Genomic DNA, 16,327 nt, shown 5'->3' on the forward strand with positions numbered 1-16,327 from the left:
TTTTTAAACAAAACCTGAATCTCTCATAGACGTCCTCTCAGGTGTTCCTGGAACTCTGGACCACAGTTTGAGAAACTGTCTCCAAAGGGTCGTGTCCAGTGACTACATGGGGGAAAACTGCCCCACAGTCTACTCCATATGGCCTTCGTCTGGGGTTTATGACAATTTGCCGTAGCCAACTCGCCGCGGGACAAGAGTGACACTAACACCCTGCTTCCCCAAAAATAAGCCCTAGCATGTTTTTACGTGTGCCTATTATTATTATTATTATTATTATTATTATTATTATTATTATTATTATTATTTATTGAATTTATATACCGCCCTTCTCCCCAAAGGGACTCAGGGCGGTGAACAGCCGAGAATTAAAATAACATACAATATAAAAGTTAAGATAACTAAAAATAAATTAATCGGCCTCCCAATTTAAAACCCCTAGCTATACAATTAAAAAACTAACCCATAAAACCTCTTCAGGCCAGGCCGGCTTGCTGAAATAAAAACGTCTTCAGGGCCTTACGGAAAGTGCGGAGATCCGGGATTAGTCGTATTCCGGGAGGTAGCTCGTTCCAGAGGGCGGGTGCCCCCACAGAGAAGGCGCTCCCCCTGGGGGCCGCCAGCCGTATCTGCCCCTCCCAACTACGGTCCTGATATAAGCACTACCCCCAAAATAAGCCCTACTCAAGAGCCTGTGCAGCCAAGTTGCCCACCCATTCCATCTGGTTGCTCGCAGTGGCTCGGCCACAGTGGTGGAGCTGCCCCACGTGCCCTGCACCAGCTTACCTCAGGGCCCCCACAGCCAGGCCATCTATGCCCCGACACCTGCCTCACGACAGCAGCACCAGCAACCATGTGCAGCAGGAGCCCTCGTGGCCGCCAACCCACTTCGTCTGCTTGCTCGGGGCTACAACGGAGCAAGAGGCCGAGCGATGTGTTGGTGCCACGAAGCGAGACGGGTGTCGCGGTGTGGGTGGCTTGGCTGCGTGAGCCCTGAGGTAAGCCAGTGTGGGGCACATAGGGCAGCTCCACCTGCCCTGCCTCACGACCTTTTGCCCCGCCGCAAGCAAGCAGAAGAAGTGGGCCTCCCATACTTGGGGGGAAAAAATAAAACCCCACCCCCAAAAAATAAGCCCTAGTGTTTATTTTGGGACCCAAAGCCAAATAAGACCCGGTTTTATTTTCAGGGAAACACGGGTATCAAAGAAATTGGTGGAATAGAACCATTAAAGGGAGGATGCAAAAGGACGAACAGAATGAAATGGGAACGACAGAAATTAAAACAAGTTTTAAAATTACTTTTAAGTACTGAAAAATGGTTGAATTGTCCTGTAGTGAGTTGTTATTCCACGGTGAATTAGCTACTCTGTGTTGACCTCGGCGAGTTGGCCGCACCAAGTTGCCCCATTCCGACACATTTTTGGGTGGGCATCTTGGGATGAAGTCCCAAAGTAGGAAATGACATAAATCACGGTGGGAAAGCTGGATTTGTTCACACGGGATGTGCCGACAGAAGAGGGAACGTTCGTGGACCAGCTGTGAGCCTATCACACAGGCAGAAAATTTGGGTGGTTTTTCAGGATTCTTAACTGCCACAAGGGGACAATGGGGTCCGTCATCCAAAATAAATCCAATATTCCCAATATTATAAAATGCAGAAAGTCTTCAAACAAAGCAGAATGACCGGTGTGTGTGTGTGTGTGTGTGTGTGTCAAATAAAATAAGTCTTGAGAACAAATAGCAAACCAAGTTGGTCTCTTCTTACATTATTTATTTTAAATAATTACATTGAATTGTTAAATTGTCTCGCCGTGAGTTCTCCCATTCCACTTCCCCTGTTCCGGCTTCTCTCATACGTATCTCTGTGTCGTCTGTTCCAGTTTTTCCTGCACAACCACCTTTCCTTCATCCTGTACTACCACCGAGAGGAGGTGGAGGAGAACCAGGAGCCCACCTACCGGGTCGTTCGCTTCGAGGTCATCCCGCAGAGCATTGCACTGGCAGGTAAGAAGGCTGCGGCTATTTTTTTAAAATTTAATTTATTTATTTTAATTTTTATTTATATGCCGCACTTCTCCGGAGACTCAGGGCGGCTTACAAGGCGTTAAGCAATAGCCTTCATCCTTTTGTAGATTTATACAAAGTCAGCTTATTGCCCCCACAATCTGGGTCCTCATTTTACCTACCTTAGAAAGGATGGAAGGCTGAGTCGACCTTGAGCCTGGTGAGAATGGAACTCGCAGTAATTGCAGGCAGCTGGAAGCTAAATACTACCTTTAATAGTAGCATTAGTCTGCTGCGCCGCTCACTTGGGTCTGAGTTTTAAGCACCCCGTGTGCCAGATCTGGCCGCAGGCCTTGAGTTTAACATCCCTGAACTAGCAGAATCAAGTCAGGCATTTGCCAAATTTTGGACGCTCTGACGCACCATCCGACCTCAGGTTATTTCGCTGTGCCCTTAAGACCCTGCTGTTCCACCAGGCCGTGCTATCAATGTAATGATTTTAAATTGGATGTTTTAAATTTTGGGGGGTTTTAATATTGAGCCGAAATTATTTAATAATTTTAAATTATTTTCATTGTTGTTTGTCTTTGTGCTTTTAATAGGCTGTACACCGCCCTGAGTCCTTCGGGAGAAGGGCAGTATAGAAATAAAATTAAATAAATAAATAAATAAATAAAATATATCTTTTTAACTGTATTTTAATGTTTGTATTTATGTTTTTACTTTGGCTATGCACCGCCCTGAGTCCTCCGGGAGAAGGGCGGTATATAAATCTGATAAGAAAGAAAGAAAGAAAGATTAGTGGTCCTGACCTCCTTCTTTGGCCCACAGATATGAAGGCGGACGAGAAGGGCGTTTGTGTCCTGCCTGAAGCTGCCAGCACCTCCGCTCAAGAAATTGACCCCAATAAGCCCAATGAGCTTTTTTTCACCTATTCTGTGCACTGGGAGGTGAGTACTGGAGCTGCGAAGAGATTTTCATCCTGCCTTTATTACTCTAGAGTTAACTCCAGGCAGCAAACGTAGCTGATACTCCTCCTTCCTCCTATTTTCCTCACGACAACACCCCTGTCAGGTGGGTTGGGCTGAGAGAGAGTGTGATTGGCCCAAAAAGTCACCCAGCCAACTTTCATGCCTAATGTAGGACTGGAACTCACCGTCTCCTGGTGATTGGCCCACAGTCACTCAGCTGGCTTTCATGCCTACAACAGGACTAGAATTCATCGTCTCCTAGTGATCGGCCGAAAGTCACCCAGCCAGCTTTCATGCCTAAGGTGGGACCAAAACTTTCAATCTTCTCAGGACTGATCCAAAGTCACCCAGCTGGCTTTTGTGCCTAAGGCAGAACTAGAACTCACTGTCTCCTGATGATTGGCCTAAAGTCACCCAGCTGGCTTTTATGTCTAAAATGGGATTAGAATCTCCTGATTTCCAAGCCAGCACCTTAACCACTACAGCAAACGGGTTGTCTGCTTTAAATGTTTTCTCCAAAGCTGGTCTCTTAAAATGCCCCCCACAAGATGAGACATTCTACTCTAGTTTTGCCCTGGCTAGAACACCATTGTTCAAAGGAAGATGTGGTTAGAGCTCTGTGTTGGGGCCAGGGTAGATTTGATTTAAATCGAGTCGATTTAAATCATGATTTAAATCACTAGTAAAAAGGCTTGATTTAAATCAACTCATAATTTTTAAAGAGCAGCTGTCATCTCTGCTACTCTTTTGACCCGCTGTTGACTCACCGATAGTCCCAGTGTTGCAGAATATACAGCCTCCTGCTACCTAACTAAGCTCCATTTCATGCTGAATAGACTAAATTATTTATGTATCTTAAATAGAAAACTATCTTACGATAGATTTTTACCCCAAAAGTTTTTTATTAAAATAAATTCAATAAAAATCAAAAAAATCTGATTTAAATCAAAAAATCCAATTTAAATAAAAAAAATCCAATTTAAATTTTAAAAAATCTGATTTTTTTGATTTTTTTTAAAAAAATCATCGATTTTTATCCACCCTGATTGGGGCAGATACCTGTCCTGGAGCAACCAGAGAAGATGTGGTCAGTTGTCCTGGACAACTAAGCTGAAACGGGTTACTCCCAGCCTTTGGACTAACGGATTTTACAATTTGACAACCCAATTACATTCCTTCCATGCCCGCAAAGACTCACCTTGTAGTTCCTTGGGGGCAAAGGAAGAATTTCAGCACCATCAGCCACTGCTGTGACCGTTGGTTTTAGAACAGAGGAACCGAGAGAAACACGTCTCCACTTAACGCTCACCTTCTTCTTCTGTCTTCTTTATTGATCAAATTTTAAAACCGCCCCTCTCCTTCCCGGAGTGACTCTGGATGAATTCTAGAACATAAAAACAGTACATAACATTTAAAATGAGGCAAGGGTGATTAAAATTCAATGTTAAGAAGTCAAGGATTACCTATATTTTGTTTACACCGCCCAGAGTCCCTCTGTGAGGGAGATGAGTGGTTCAGTATAAGTATTAGTACTGCTTTATAAAGCCTTTTTAAGGTCACACCTGGAATATTGCATCCAGTTTTGGTCCCCACATTACAAAAAAGAGGTTGAGACTTTGGAAAAAGTGCAGAGAAGAGCAACTAAGAGGATTAAAGGCCTGGGGACTAAAACATATGAAGAACGGTTGCAGGAATTGGGGTTTGGCCAGTCTAGAGAAAAGAAGGACTACGGAGGATATGAGAGCAGCTTTCCAGTATTTGAGGGGCTGCCACAAAGAAGAGTTGGGGGTCAAATTATTCTCCAAAGCCCCTGAAGGCAGGACAAGAAACAACGGATGGAAACTCATCAAAGAGAGAAGCAACCTGAAATTAAGGAGAAACTTCCTAACAGTGAAGACAATTAACCAGTGGAACTGCTTGCCACCAGAAATTGTGGGTGCGCCATCACTGGAGGTTTTAAGAAGAGACTGAACAGCCGTTTGTCTGAAATGGTCTCTAGGGTCTCCTGCTTGAGAAGGGGGTTGGGATTAGAAGACCTCCAAGGTCCCTTCCATTCTGATTCTGATTCAGAAATGTGAATAATAAATAAAACGAACCCACCTGGAAGGATGCTGAAAGGAGCTTTGAGGGCCCTTGTTAAAGCCGCCGTCCCTGAATCGGGAAAGGCGGCTGGCCCAGCCTTTAGCAGAGCCCCTTCCCATCCATCTCTCCCTTCCCCTCCCTCTTTGTTTTGCAGGAGAGTGACATCAAGTGGGCCTCCCGTTGGGACACTTACCTCACCATGAGTGACGTGCAGATACATTGGTTTTCCATTGTGAACTCCGTGGTGGTGGTTTTCTTCCTTTCAGGTGAGAAGGAAATCAGGGGCAGGTGAACTCGATTGATTGGAACTGGATACTTTTATTCGGCCCAGGGAATTTGTCTCTGGCAAAAGAAGCACATTGTGAACACGCAGAACGACAGAGAGAATAATATTATTAATCATCAACTAGCAGCATTGACGAATTCGCCATCAGTCAATTGCAGAAGGCAGTTTTACTCGGAACTGCTGACATCCTGAGACGAGACCTTTTAACCCCATCAAACGTCCCACATCTGCCTCTCCCAGGTCCCCAGGAAGGACTCGATAGGTAGACAAAAATGCCAAATCCAGTCCGAACATCTGGCTGACCGGGTGACAGACCATAATAATACCAATAAAGGGAGGATAAAGAGGGTAATAAGACTCATTGCACGTAGGCAGTGCGGCTGGAAGTTGCCAGCAGAATTTCTGAATCACCTTTGCTTTTTTAATAACGTATTTTTCTATGTTGACACTTCCCGTTTGTTTGTTTGTTTGTTAACAAATTTATTTAAACCTCTAAAACTCGCCAGGCCAATTTACAAGGTGTGTATGTGTGTTTTTAAAGAATTGATATAATTTACAACTTAACTGATTAACAATTCAGAGGAAGAACAATAACTGATTTTTGAAATTAAAAACAGACCAAGAACCTTCCAGTTTAACTTTTGGGAAGCTTATCAGTTCTGGGCCAGTTCGGTTCCCTTCCTCATTTTTTCCATATCTTTTTTTTTATTGATCAATATATTGATTGACAGAGAGACTCCAGACAGCGTGCCAATAAAACATTAACACATACACAAAATGTAAAAACCCAAAAAGGCAAAAGTGAATTAGAAACCAGCGTGAAAGTGAATTTAAAAGCAGAGGGAGAGAGGGAGGGATTTCAGGATTTGGGATCCGTTTACCTTTCTTTGTGTTGCGTTGGCATATATTTATTTGGCTGGGCAGGGCCCACTTTATAGGCTTTAGCAGGTCCTTACCTGCCCAAAACAGCCTACCTAAGACACGATGCAGTGGTGGGATTCAAATAATTTTAACAACAAGTTCTCTGCCCTAATGACCGGATGGGTGGGCGTGGCCAGGGGGTGTGACAGGCAGCACTTGGCCTCCTGCCCTGCCCTGGGAGCCAAAACGGGGTGCAGGGGGACTCCTGGAAGGGGTGGGGCGGGGCCAGCCAGCAATTTAACAACCAATTCACCCGAACCGGCTGAATCCCACCAATGACGATAGTCCATGACAGGCATCTCCAAACTTGGAGGTGGACTTCAACTCCCAGATTTCCCCAACCAGCTTTGCTGGGGAATTGCTGGGAGTTGAAATCCACCTGTCTTAAAGTTGCCAAGTTTGGAGATGCCTGTCATGGACTATCATCAGTAGTGGGATTCAGCCGGTTCGGGTGAACTGGTGGTTAAAGGAGTTGGAGACTCCTAATCTAAGAGAATTAAAAAGCCTGGGGATCTTTCATTAAGCCAAAAAAAGGACCCAAGCATCAGTGAGGAAGTTAGTGGCTTACATAGGAGTAAATCCTCCCCCCGGCTGAAAAAAAAACAGGAAGCAGCCCCTGAGATGTAGGAAGCATCTCTTGGTTAGCAGAGCGTTTTCCTTTCACTCGGAGCAGACGAGTGCCAATTAATTAACCAATGAGTTTATTGATGGCGTTCCCTACTGAAGGCTGTTAAGGGATTGAGAGAGGATTCTTACCTCCATCCTGTCGACATGCGTCGTCGCTTCCTTCGTTAGCCATCTCTGTTGAGTTTAATGCTTATTGTATAATATTTTAATGTTCATTGAGAGGAGATTTGAAGCTCAGGGTTGAACTCCGGGGTCCTTGGTGGTCTCTTGAGCTTGTTGCTCGCACGGATGGTGTTCCCTAGTTGGGTCATGAAAAGTCTGTGAGAGTTGCTTCAAGCTCAGAGAGCACCAAGGACCCTACAGCCTTCTTCTTCCTCCTCCTCCTCCTCCTCCTCCTCCTCCTCCTCCTCCTCCTCCTCCTCCTCCTCACAAACCCTACTCCCTTCTAGCACGGATGGTGTTCCCTAGTTGGGTCATGGAACGTCTGCAAGAAAACCACCAAGCTCAGAGAGAATCAAGGACCCCACAATCCTCCTTTTTCTCTTCCTCCTCCTCCTCCTCCCTACAAACCCCACTCCCTTCTAGCATTGATGATGCTACCTAGTTGAGTCATGGAACGTCTGCAAGGAAACCACCAAGCTCAGAGAGAATCAAGGACCCCACAGTCCCCTCCTCCTCCTCTCCTCCATAAACCCCAGTCCCTTCTAACCTAATGTTTACCTACTGTGTTTCCCCGAAAATAAGACCCTGTCTTATATTTTTTTGAACCCCGAAATAAGCACTTGACCTTATTTTCAAGTCTTATTATTTTGGGGCTCGTGGAGCAAGACGGGGCTCCTCTTGCCGTCTTAACCTGATTTCCAGCTCTGCATTTAAATATTTTCGGGGGATGTCTTATTTTAGCACACGCACTTCAAAAGCCCGATTGTGCTTATTATCAGGGGAGGTCTTATATTTGGGGAAAGAGGGTAGTTGTATGCAAGAAAACCACCAAGCTCAGAGAACTCCAATAACCGCTCTTCTTCTTCTTCTTCTTCTTCTTCTTCTTCTTCTTCTTCTTCTTCTTCTTCTTCTTCTTCTTCTTCTTCTTCTTCTTCTTCTTCTTCTTCTTCTCCTTCTCCTTCTCCTTCTCCTCCTCCTCCTCCTCCTCCTCCTCCTCCTCCTCCTCCTCCTTCTTCTTCTTCTTCTTTCTTCTTCTTTCTTCTTCTTCTTCTTCTTCTTCTTCTTCTTCTTCTTCTTCTTCTTCTTCTTCTTCTTCTCCTTCTCCTTCTCCTTCTCCTCCTCCTCCTCCTCCTCCTCCTCCTCCTCCTCCTCCTCCTCCTCCTCCTCCTCCTCCTCCTCCTTCTTCTTCTTCTTCTTCTTTCTTCTTCTTTCTTCTTCTTTCTTCTTCTATATCCGTCATCAGTCGTTGGCGATCATGTTGGCAATCCTATTTTTGTTAACAGCCGTATGTAAAAGTGCTGCTGAGTTTTGTCCAAACCGGTCCCTTAGATTTTGAAGCCATGATGTTGTCCTTCTGCCTGGACCTCGTTTGCCTTCAATCTTTCCTTGGAGGATTAAGTGAAGTGTGCCGTATTTTTCTGGGTGTCGCATCACATGCCCAAAATATTCTAACTTTCGCTTTTTAATGGCTTTGATTATTTCCCTTTGCTTTCCCAGGCGGCTTATCACCTCCTCCTTATACGTAACAGCTGTCTGTAAATCTACATTTCAAATGCTTCTAGTTACTTCGAGTGGTTTTCTGCCAGAGACCAACTCTCCACTCCGTAGAGCAGGATAGAAAAGATGGAACATCTGCCTAGAGCTGCCTAGAGTCCCCAAATGGCATATACATTTAATTAATTAACCCAGTTGTGTGGGAGAGGGGCCTTCGGGATCGACTGTTAAGCTGCAGAATTGCCTCCCACCCCACCACCCCACACACACACACATTGCTGCTGAACCATGGAAGCTCGGATGGGGATCAAACCGTCTTCTTCCCTCGGTTTCTCTTTTGCAGGCATTCTCAGCATGATCATCATCCGGACTCTCCGCAAAGACATTGCCAACTACAACAAGGAAGACGACATTGTACGTTCAACTTTGTGTTCCAGCAGGGATTTTGGGCTCCTTCTCGGGGGTTCTGAAAGTGCTTTGCGGGGGGGGGGGGTGCTGGGGGAGGCCGCCCCGGAAAACTGGCGTCTCTTGAATTCGAGACCATCTCCTGGAGGCAGCGGCGGAAAGATTTTCCTGCTTCCCGGCTTTGATTTTAAAGCCACGTAAGGTGAAAAGAGCTTGTGTCTTGTAGCAGCGAGTTCTTTAGGTTAATGACCAGCACCATAATGGAGGGGGGGGAGAGAGAGAGGAAGAGAAAGAAGGAAAGAGGGAGAGAGAGAAAGAGAAGACGGAGATAAAAACAGAAAGAATGAGAGGAAAAGAAAAAGAGAAAGAAAGGAACAGAGACGGAGAGACTGTTAGTTTGGAATGAATGAATGTGCAGGTAGTCCTCAACTTATGACTGTAATGGTCATATCTCGTGACAGTCATAAAAGGGGGTCACCTATATGACTGATCCATTTTTACAGCCTATTAGCGGCAGTCATTAAATGAACACTGCTGTCGTTAAGCAGCTCATGGTTCGCCACACGGGGGGGGGTTGCTAATAACCGGAAGTACAGGCAGTCCTCGGTCTGCAACATTTCATTTAGTGACTGTTTGAAATGAACAAAGGCACTGAAAAAAAACCTGATTTATGACCGATTTTCGCACTTGCGACCATTGCCCGCAGTCATGTCATCCAAATCTGGCTACTTAGCAACTGACTCATATCTGTGACAGTTGCAGGATCCTGGAGATCATACGATCCCCATTTGTGACTTTCCCAGCCAGCTTCCGACAATGTTCTGCCCCAGCTACGGACCCCATAGAACGCAGCACACACAAATTCTATACAAAGTTTATTTTACTCAAATAACTCAGTCTTTATCAACCAAAGGCTGTTAATAAACTGTCTTTAACAGCCTACCAGAATTCTAAGATAAGGTAATCGCAGTCTTACTAGAGTTGGCAGAAAGCCCAGAAGCAATTTGCAGAGAATCCAGACGCAAAGGAGAATGAACTAAAGTTGTTCCCTGCAAATTGCTTCAGTTGGCGTTCCTCCTTAAATAGGCTAGGGGAGTGGCCAATTAGCCCCAAGCCTTACTCTCGAGGAGACCTTCTCCTGAGGAGCCACTCCTGACTTTTGGCAGCTCTGGGTGCCCATGCATTGAGAAAAGGCTCCTCCTCTTCTTCCTCTTCACCCATGGAAGCTTCCGGAGGTTCTGAAGGCCCTGGCTGAATCCCTGCCTCTGGCACCACATCTTCTCCAGCCTCCTCACTGTCCGACTCGAGCGCCACCTGCACAGGCTGCTGGTGCAGCACCACACCAGCCTCCTCGCTGTCCGAATCAGCTACTAGCTGCACAGGCCGCTGACGGGCCACAATAGACAAGCAAAAGCCAACAGGAGAAGCTGGATTCGCTTAACGACCAAATGATTCCCTTAACAACTGAACGGTGATTTGCTTTAGAACTGTGGCAAGAAAAGTTGTAACATGGGGCAGAGGTCACTTTACCTCCGTCTCGCTTAGCGACAGAAACATTGGGGTCTGTTGCGATCCTATGTTGAGGACTACCTATGAACAGTTTTTGGTGAAAACATCATAAATCTCTCGGTCACATAACAATGAGACGCTGCAAACGGACACGAAAGCAGGGCTGGTTGCCATGCGCCTGAAAAGCAAACCATGGACAGTTGTTGGAAACTTCAGAACTAAAGTTGGGCCCTAAAGTCCTCAGTTTACAACCACAATCGAGCCCAGAATTTATGTTGCTAAGTGAGACATTTCTTCAGTGAGTTTTGCCCCATTTTACGGCTTTTCTCATCACTGCAGTTGTCAAATTCGTCACACGGTTGTTAAGTGAATCGGGCTTCCCCCCCATGGACTTGACTTGTCAGAAGATTGCAAAAGGGGATCACGTGACACACACACACACACACACACACACACACACCTGGGACACTGCGACTGTCATAAATACGAGTCAGTTACCAAGCGCCGGTCGTCAGTGTGAAAAATAGTCAGTCCCTTTTCTTCAATGCCGTTTGTAACTTTGAACGGTCACTGAGCGGAACTGTTGTAAGTCGAGGACTACCTGTACTTCGGGGGTGGGGGGTGGTGGTGCCTGTTGTACTTTCCGTGGTCACTATGTGAGTGGCTGTAAATCGAGAACTGCGTGCCTTAGGTTTTACAGGTTAACAGAAGTTGGAAGGGACCTTGTAGGTCATCTAGTCCAACCCCCCACCCCACCCAAGGTTCTAATCCAGCTCGGAAGTCTCTAAACAAAACCTCCCTGTTTCTTGCAAGAAAGGGTTGCTTCAGGTGCAGGCAGGCAGACCGCCACAGAAGTGTGTGTTGTGTTGTGTGTGTGTGTGTAAAAAGGGGGAGATTTGCCGTGGGCTGCTGTCTCACCGTGTGGTCCCCTTTGCCCCCTGCAGGAGGACACCATGGAGGAGTCGGGGTGGAAGCTGGTGCACGGGGACGTCTTCCGGCCGCCGCAGTATCCCATGATCCTCAGCTCCCTGCTGGGCTCCGGCATCCAGCTCTTTTGCATGATCCTGATCGTTATTTGTGAGTAGGGCCCAGCGGGCGCCAGCATTTTCCCCGCACGGAAAGCCAAGAGGGGACCTCCAAACCCGGGCAGGGAGGGTCTGGATGCGCAGCCTCTCCCGGTGGCACAAAATGGCCTGCCTGACCTCCTCCTCCTCCTCCTCCTCCTCTTCTCCTCCTCCTCCTCCTCCTCCTCCTCCTCCTCCTCCTCCTCCTCCAGCCGCCCTGCCTGCTCTCCCTTAACCAAAGGATGCACTGGCACTGCTTCTAGGAATACAAGCATGATGCACCTTTGCCTCCTTTCTCTAAATCCCAGCTCAAGCCTTCCTCTCCCCCACCACCCACCTCCTCTGGTGGCCCTCTGGCCCGGTCTCTAGGTTCCCAGGCCCGACTCTGAGCCTATGCGTCCTCCTTCTTCTCCTTTCTTTTTCTCCTTCCATCTTCCTACTTTCTCTTTTTTTCTCCTCTTCCTCCTTTCGGTTTCCATTCCCTCCCCTCCCCTCTACTTCTCTTCTTCCTTCCCCATCCCCTCCATTTCCTTCCCCATTAAAATATCCATCTCCCCTTCCCTCCTCTGCCATTCCTACTCCTACCCTACCCTATCCTATCCTATCCTATCCTATCCTATCCTATCCTGTCCTGTCCTGTCCTGTCCTGTCCTGTCCTGTCCTGTCCTATCCTATCCTATTCTTATTCTTATTCTTATTCTTATTCTTATTCTTATTCTTATTCTTATTCTTATTCTTATTCTTATTCTTATTCTTATTCTTATTCTTATTCTTATTCTTATTCTTATTCTTATTCTATTCTTATTCTTCTATTCTATTCCATCCCATTCCATTCCATTCCATTCTCTATTCTTTTATTCAATTCTGTTCTATTCCATTTTCTATTCTATTCTAATTCTATTCCATTCCATTCCATTCCATTCCATTCCATTCCATTCCATTCCATATTCTATTCTATTCTATTCTATTCTATTCTATTCTATTCTATTCTATTCTATTCTATTCTATTCTATTCTATTCTTATTCTTATTCTTATTCTTATTCTTATTCTTATTCCATTCCATTCCATTCTATTCCATTCTCTATTCTTTTATTCCATTCCATTCCATTCTCTTTTATTCTAGTCTAGTCTAGTCTAGTCTAGTCTAGTCTAGTCTATTCTATTCTATTGCATTGCATTCTCTGTTCTATTCTGTTCTGTTCTGTTCTGTTCCGTTCCGTTCCGTTCCGTTCCATTCTTACTCTATTCTATTCCATTCCATTCTGCATTCTATTCTATTCTACAATCTGTTTATTCTTTCTGTCCTGCCCTGTCCTATTCAGTATATTCTCTTCTCTTCAATTATTTCTTATTCTATTCTATTCTACTCAACTCAACTCTACTCTCTGTTCTATTCTGTTCTGTTTCTCTTCTATATTCCTAATCTCTTCTATAGTTCTACCCTACCCTACCTTATCCTATTCCTATTCCCTTTTATTCTATTTCTATTCTGTTCTGTTCTCTCCCGGGCAGGGGTATGTGTCGTCCTCTTAGCAGGCCTTGAAAATCAGGCAGTAGCTCCAAATACCTTTAAACGCATTTATTTCTTTATTAAATTTTTATTCTGCTTGTATTACTTTTATAAGTAAATCAAGGCTGGGAACATACCTAATATTCCCCCCCTCCCCCTCCTCCTGCTGTTTTCTCTACAACCACAATCCTGTGAGGTGGGAGTGACTGGCCCAAAGTCAACCACTTGAACTTTATGCCTGAGGCAGGACTAGAACTCCCCATCTCCTAGTTTCTATGCCAGCACCTTCGCCTCTACACCAGACGGGCTCCCATATAAATCCCTTAAACTTTTCTGCACCTCTTTCGGCCCTGCCCTTCTCCTTTGCCATCCGCTGCGCAATGCCTCGGCTGCTGTGCCAACTTCCCTCCCCTCTCTTTCCCTCCTGGGCTCTTTAGCAGGCTGCAGCATTCCACCTTAATGGGATTAGAACTCACCCTCTCTCTTCAGGATTGGCCCAAAGTCACCCAGCTGGCTTTCATGCCTAAGGCCGGACTAGAATTCCCGGTCGCCTGGGTTTTTAAACCAGCACCTTCACCGCTAGCTACATCAAATGGGCTCCCGTATAAATCCCTGCCCTTTTCTGCACCTCTTTTGGTGCTGCCCTTCGCCTTGGGATTTGCCCGCTTCCCTCTCTTTCCCTTGGATTCCTGGCCCAGTTCTTTCTCAGGTATGTGGCATGCCAGCTTCGTGCTCCAGGGACTGGCAAACCTTCCAGAAATATGTCCCAAAGGGGTTCGTTGGTTTTTTCCGAGAGGCAACTGGACTTTCTTATTTTTTCTTTTGAAGATGTTTCGCTTCTCATCCAAGAAGCTTCTTCAGCTCTGACTGGATGCTGAGGAAGGGAAGGATTTATACCCCTTGCAGACAGCTGGTCAGTTCTATCCTTTGCGTCCAAGTGGCTTCAACGACTCTCTAAAAGGATGCAAATGAGCAGCTCTGTCTGCAAGGAATATAAATCCTTCCCTTCCCCACCATCCAGTCGGAGCTGAGGAAGCTTCTTGGATGAGAAGTGAAACGTCTTCAAAAGAAAAAGTCCAGTTGCCTCTTGGAAAAAGCACCTTTGGGGACAACCATGACCTGGAGGAAGGAGAATCTCTACAGACTTTCAGAAATATCCTGAAATGCCAGCTTCTCCATGCTGTGTCTGAACTGCGGGTGGTTTGCTAGTAGGATTAAAACCATAGGAACAGATTCTGGTGCCAGGATTCCAAGGAACAACCCCAACGAAATAAAACTCCGAGGCCTGAGGTTCCTCAAAGTTCCAATTTATTAGAGATGTCATGTTGGCACATCTGGGAAAACCCGAATCTGAAAGCTTCCAGGTTTTCCACACCCAGCTGACAGTTCACAGCCCTGCCCCACACCCACAAGTTCATCACATTGTCCAATCAATTCTTCACACTCAACTGGAAACAATCTTCAGGCAGTCTCCATCAGATGCAGGCAAAAGTCCTTGAATACGGAATGTTGTTATGACTAACTTTCTACCGCTCCAACAACAATAGCCTCTCACCGACCAGTTCGCTCCCATAGAGAGGGACTCCTCAGGGTGCCGTCGGCCAAACAATGTCGACTGACGGCCCCCAGGGGGAGAGCCTTTTCTGTGGGGGCACCTGCCATCTGGAACGGGCTTCCCCCGGAGTTACGAAACATCCAAGACTTACGCATATTCCACCGAGCCCTGAAAACATTTCTATTCCAACAAGCTGGTCTGGCCTAACTCTCCCTTTTTAATTGGCTTTTAAACTGTCTTTTAAATTGGGTTTTAAACCTCTTTAGGTAAATTTGGATGTTTTTTAATCTTTGAGCTAAATTACTTAATCTGTTTCTTAATAGTTTTTAACTTCTATATGTATTTGTATTTATTATGGCTGTTCACCGCCCTGAGTCCTTCGGGAGTAGGGCGGTATACAAATATGAAAAATAAATAAATAAATAAATAAACAACCCACTCCGAACTTCCCCATCTAAAATATGTGGCAGTTAAGAAGCAAAAAAAGAAAACTGTCTTCCAAAACTGACATCTGGCCTGCCAGTGGCTTTATGCAACCCCCAGGACAGCAGCCTTTGTGTCCTGACGCTTCCCTCTTGCGTTCCAGTTGTGGCCATGCTGGGGATGCTGTCTCCTTCCAGCCGGGGGGCTCTGATGACCACCGCCTGCTTCCTCTTCATGTTCATGGGGTGAGTATGCAGTTGCTGCCTGGCGCCTCTTCTTTTGGGACGGAGGGGAGGGGGGGTGTCTGGAAAGGGACAGGAGGTAACCCTGCTGTCTTCTTTCCCCTGCGCGACGCACAGGGTCTTCGGGGGCTTCTCGGCCGGCCGCTTGTACCGCACACTCAAAGGCCATCGGTGGAAAAAAGGCGCTTTCTGTGTGAGTGGAGCTGCTGCCTCTGGGTGGGGAGGGGAAGGGGGCTTTTGGGGGAGCACAGGGGGGCTCTCGATCAGGACAGAAAGATGGGGTCTAACTGGGCTTGGACAGGGAGAGAAAATCTCTTGGGGAAAGCTTGTTGCAAGTGATGGTAGGTTAAGTGTCAGGTTTCGGTGTCGTCTCAAATAAATTGCATTTCCAAACAAATAGTCTTTGATGAAATCTTTCATTTATTAAGCACGACAATCTGTCCCCGATTATGTCGTAGCCAACATTGACTTCCTGACCCCAAACCTTCCCTTTCCGTTCCCCAATTCTCTGCGTCTCATTGGCCATCTTCCAAATCACTCTCCCCATATCTACTACTTCAGCTCCCAGGAATGTCCCCCCCTCCCATCCCATCTCCTAGGGGATATTATCTTCAGGGAAAATAAGTAGGTGAAAAGTCAAGCGTCCTCTTGCCAGCTGCCCCCTCTCCTCCTCCTTATGTCAGCACTGGAACGAATGTAGTTTGGAGTGCTGACATTAAGATGATTTCAACCAAAACAGAAATAAGGCTCCAATAGAAAAGAATATTTGCAAGGTTTCAAGTGTGCTCTCTGAGCTGGGTTGTTTCCTTGCAGACGTTTCATGGCCCAACTAGGGAACATCATCAGTACTACTGTAGAAGGGAGTGGGGGTTTGCCGAGAGGAGGAAGAGGAGAAAGCGCAGAAAAAGGGGAGGAGGAGAATTGATGGTCTCTGAGCTTCTTTGTTTTCTTGCAGACATTTCATGACCCAACTAGGTAACCTCATCAGTGCTAGAAGGGAGTGGGGTGAAGAGGTGGTGGATCAGGAGGAGGCCTTGTGGGGTCCTGGCCAGATTCCCTTAACACCTTTGTTAC

General features: G+C 46.1%; 1 protein-coding gene across 2 annotated transcripts in view; it reads left to right on the forward strand.

The window, feature by feature from the left end:
- Nucleotides 1–16,327, forward strand: part of TM9SF4 (transmembrane 9 superfamily member 4) — a 50,146-nt gene that overhangs the window by 20,099 nt on the left and 13,720 nt on the right. For both annotated transcript variants that reach the window (XM_070941850.1, XM_070941851.1), the window contains 7 exons: nt 1,878–2,001; nt 2,833–2,951; nt 5,209–5,320; nt 8,888–8,958; nt 11,403–11,535; nt 15,175–15,256; nt 15,371–15,446. In XM_070941850.1, the coding sequence (XP_070797951.1) occupies nt 1,878–2,001; nt 2,833–2,951; nt 5,209–5,320; nt 8,888–8,958; nt 11,403–11,535; nt 15,175–15,256; nt 15,371–15,446 (717 nt within the window). The remainder of the gene's footprint in view (nt 1–1,877; nt 2,002–2,832; nt 2,952–5,208; nt 5,321–8,887; nt 8,959–11,402; nt 11,536–15,174; nt 15,257–15,370; nt 15,447–16,327) is intronic.

Source organism: Pituophis catenifer, unplaced genomic scaffold, assembly GCF_029215685.1.
Source record: "Pituophis catenifer annectens isolate HBS135680 unplaced genomic scaffold, rPitCat1.0.hap2 SCAF_3, whole genome shotgun sequence".
Lineage (NCBI taxonomy): Eukaryota > Metazoa > Chordata > Lepidosauria > Squamata > Colubridae > Pituophis > Pituophis catenifer.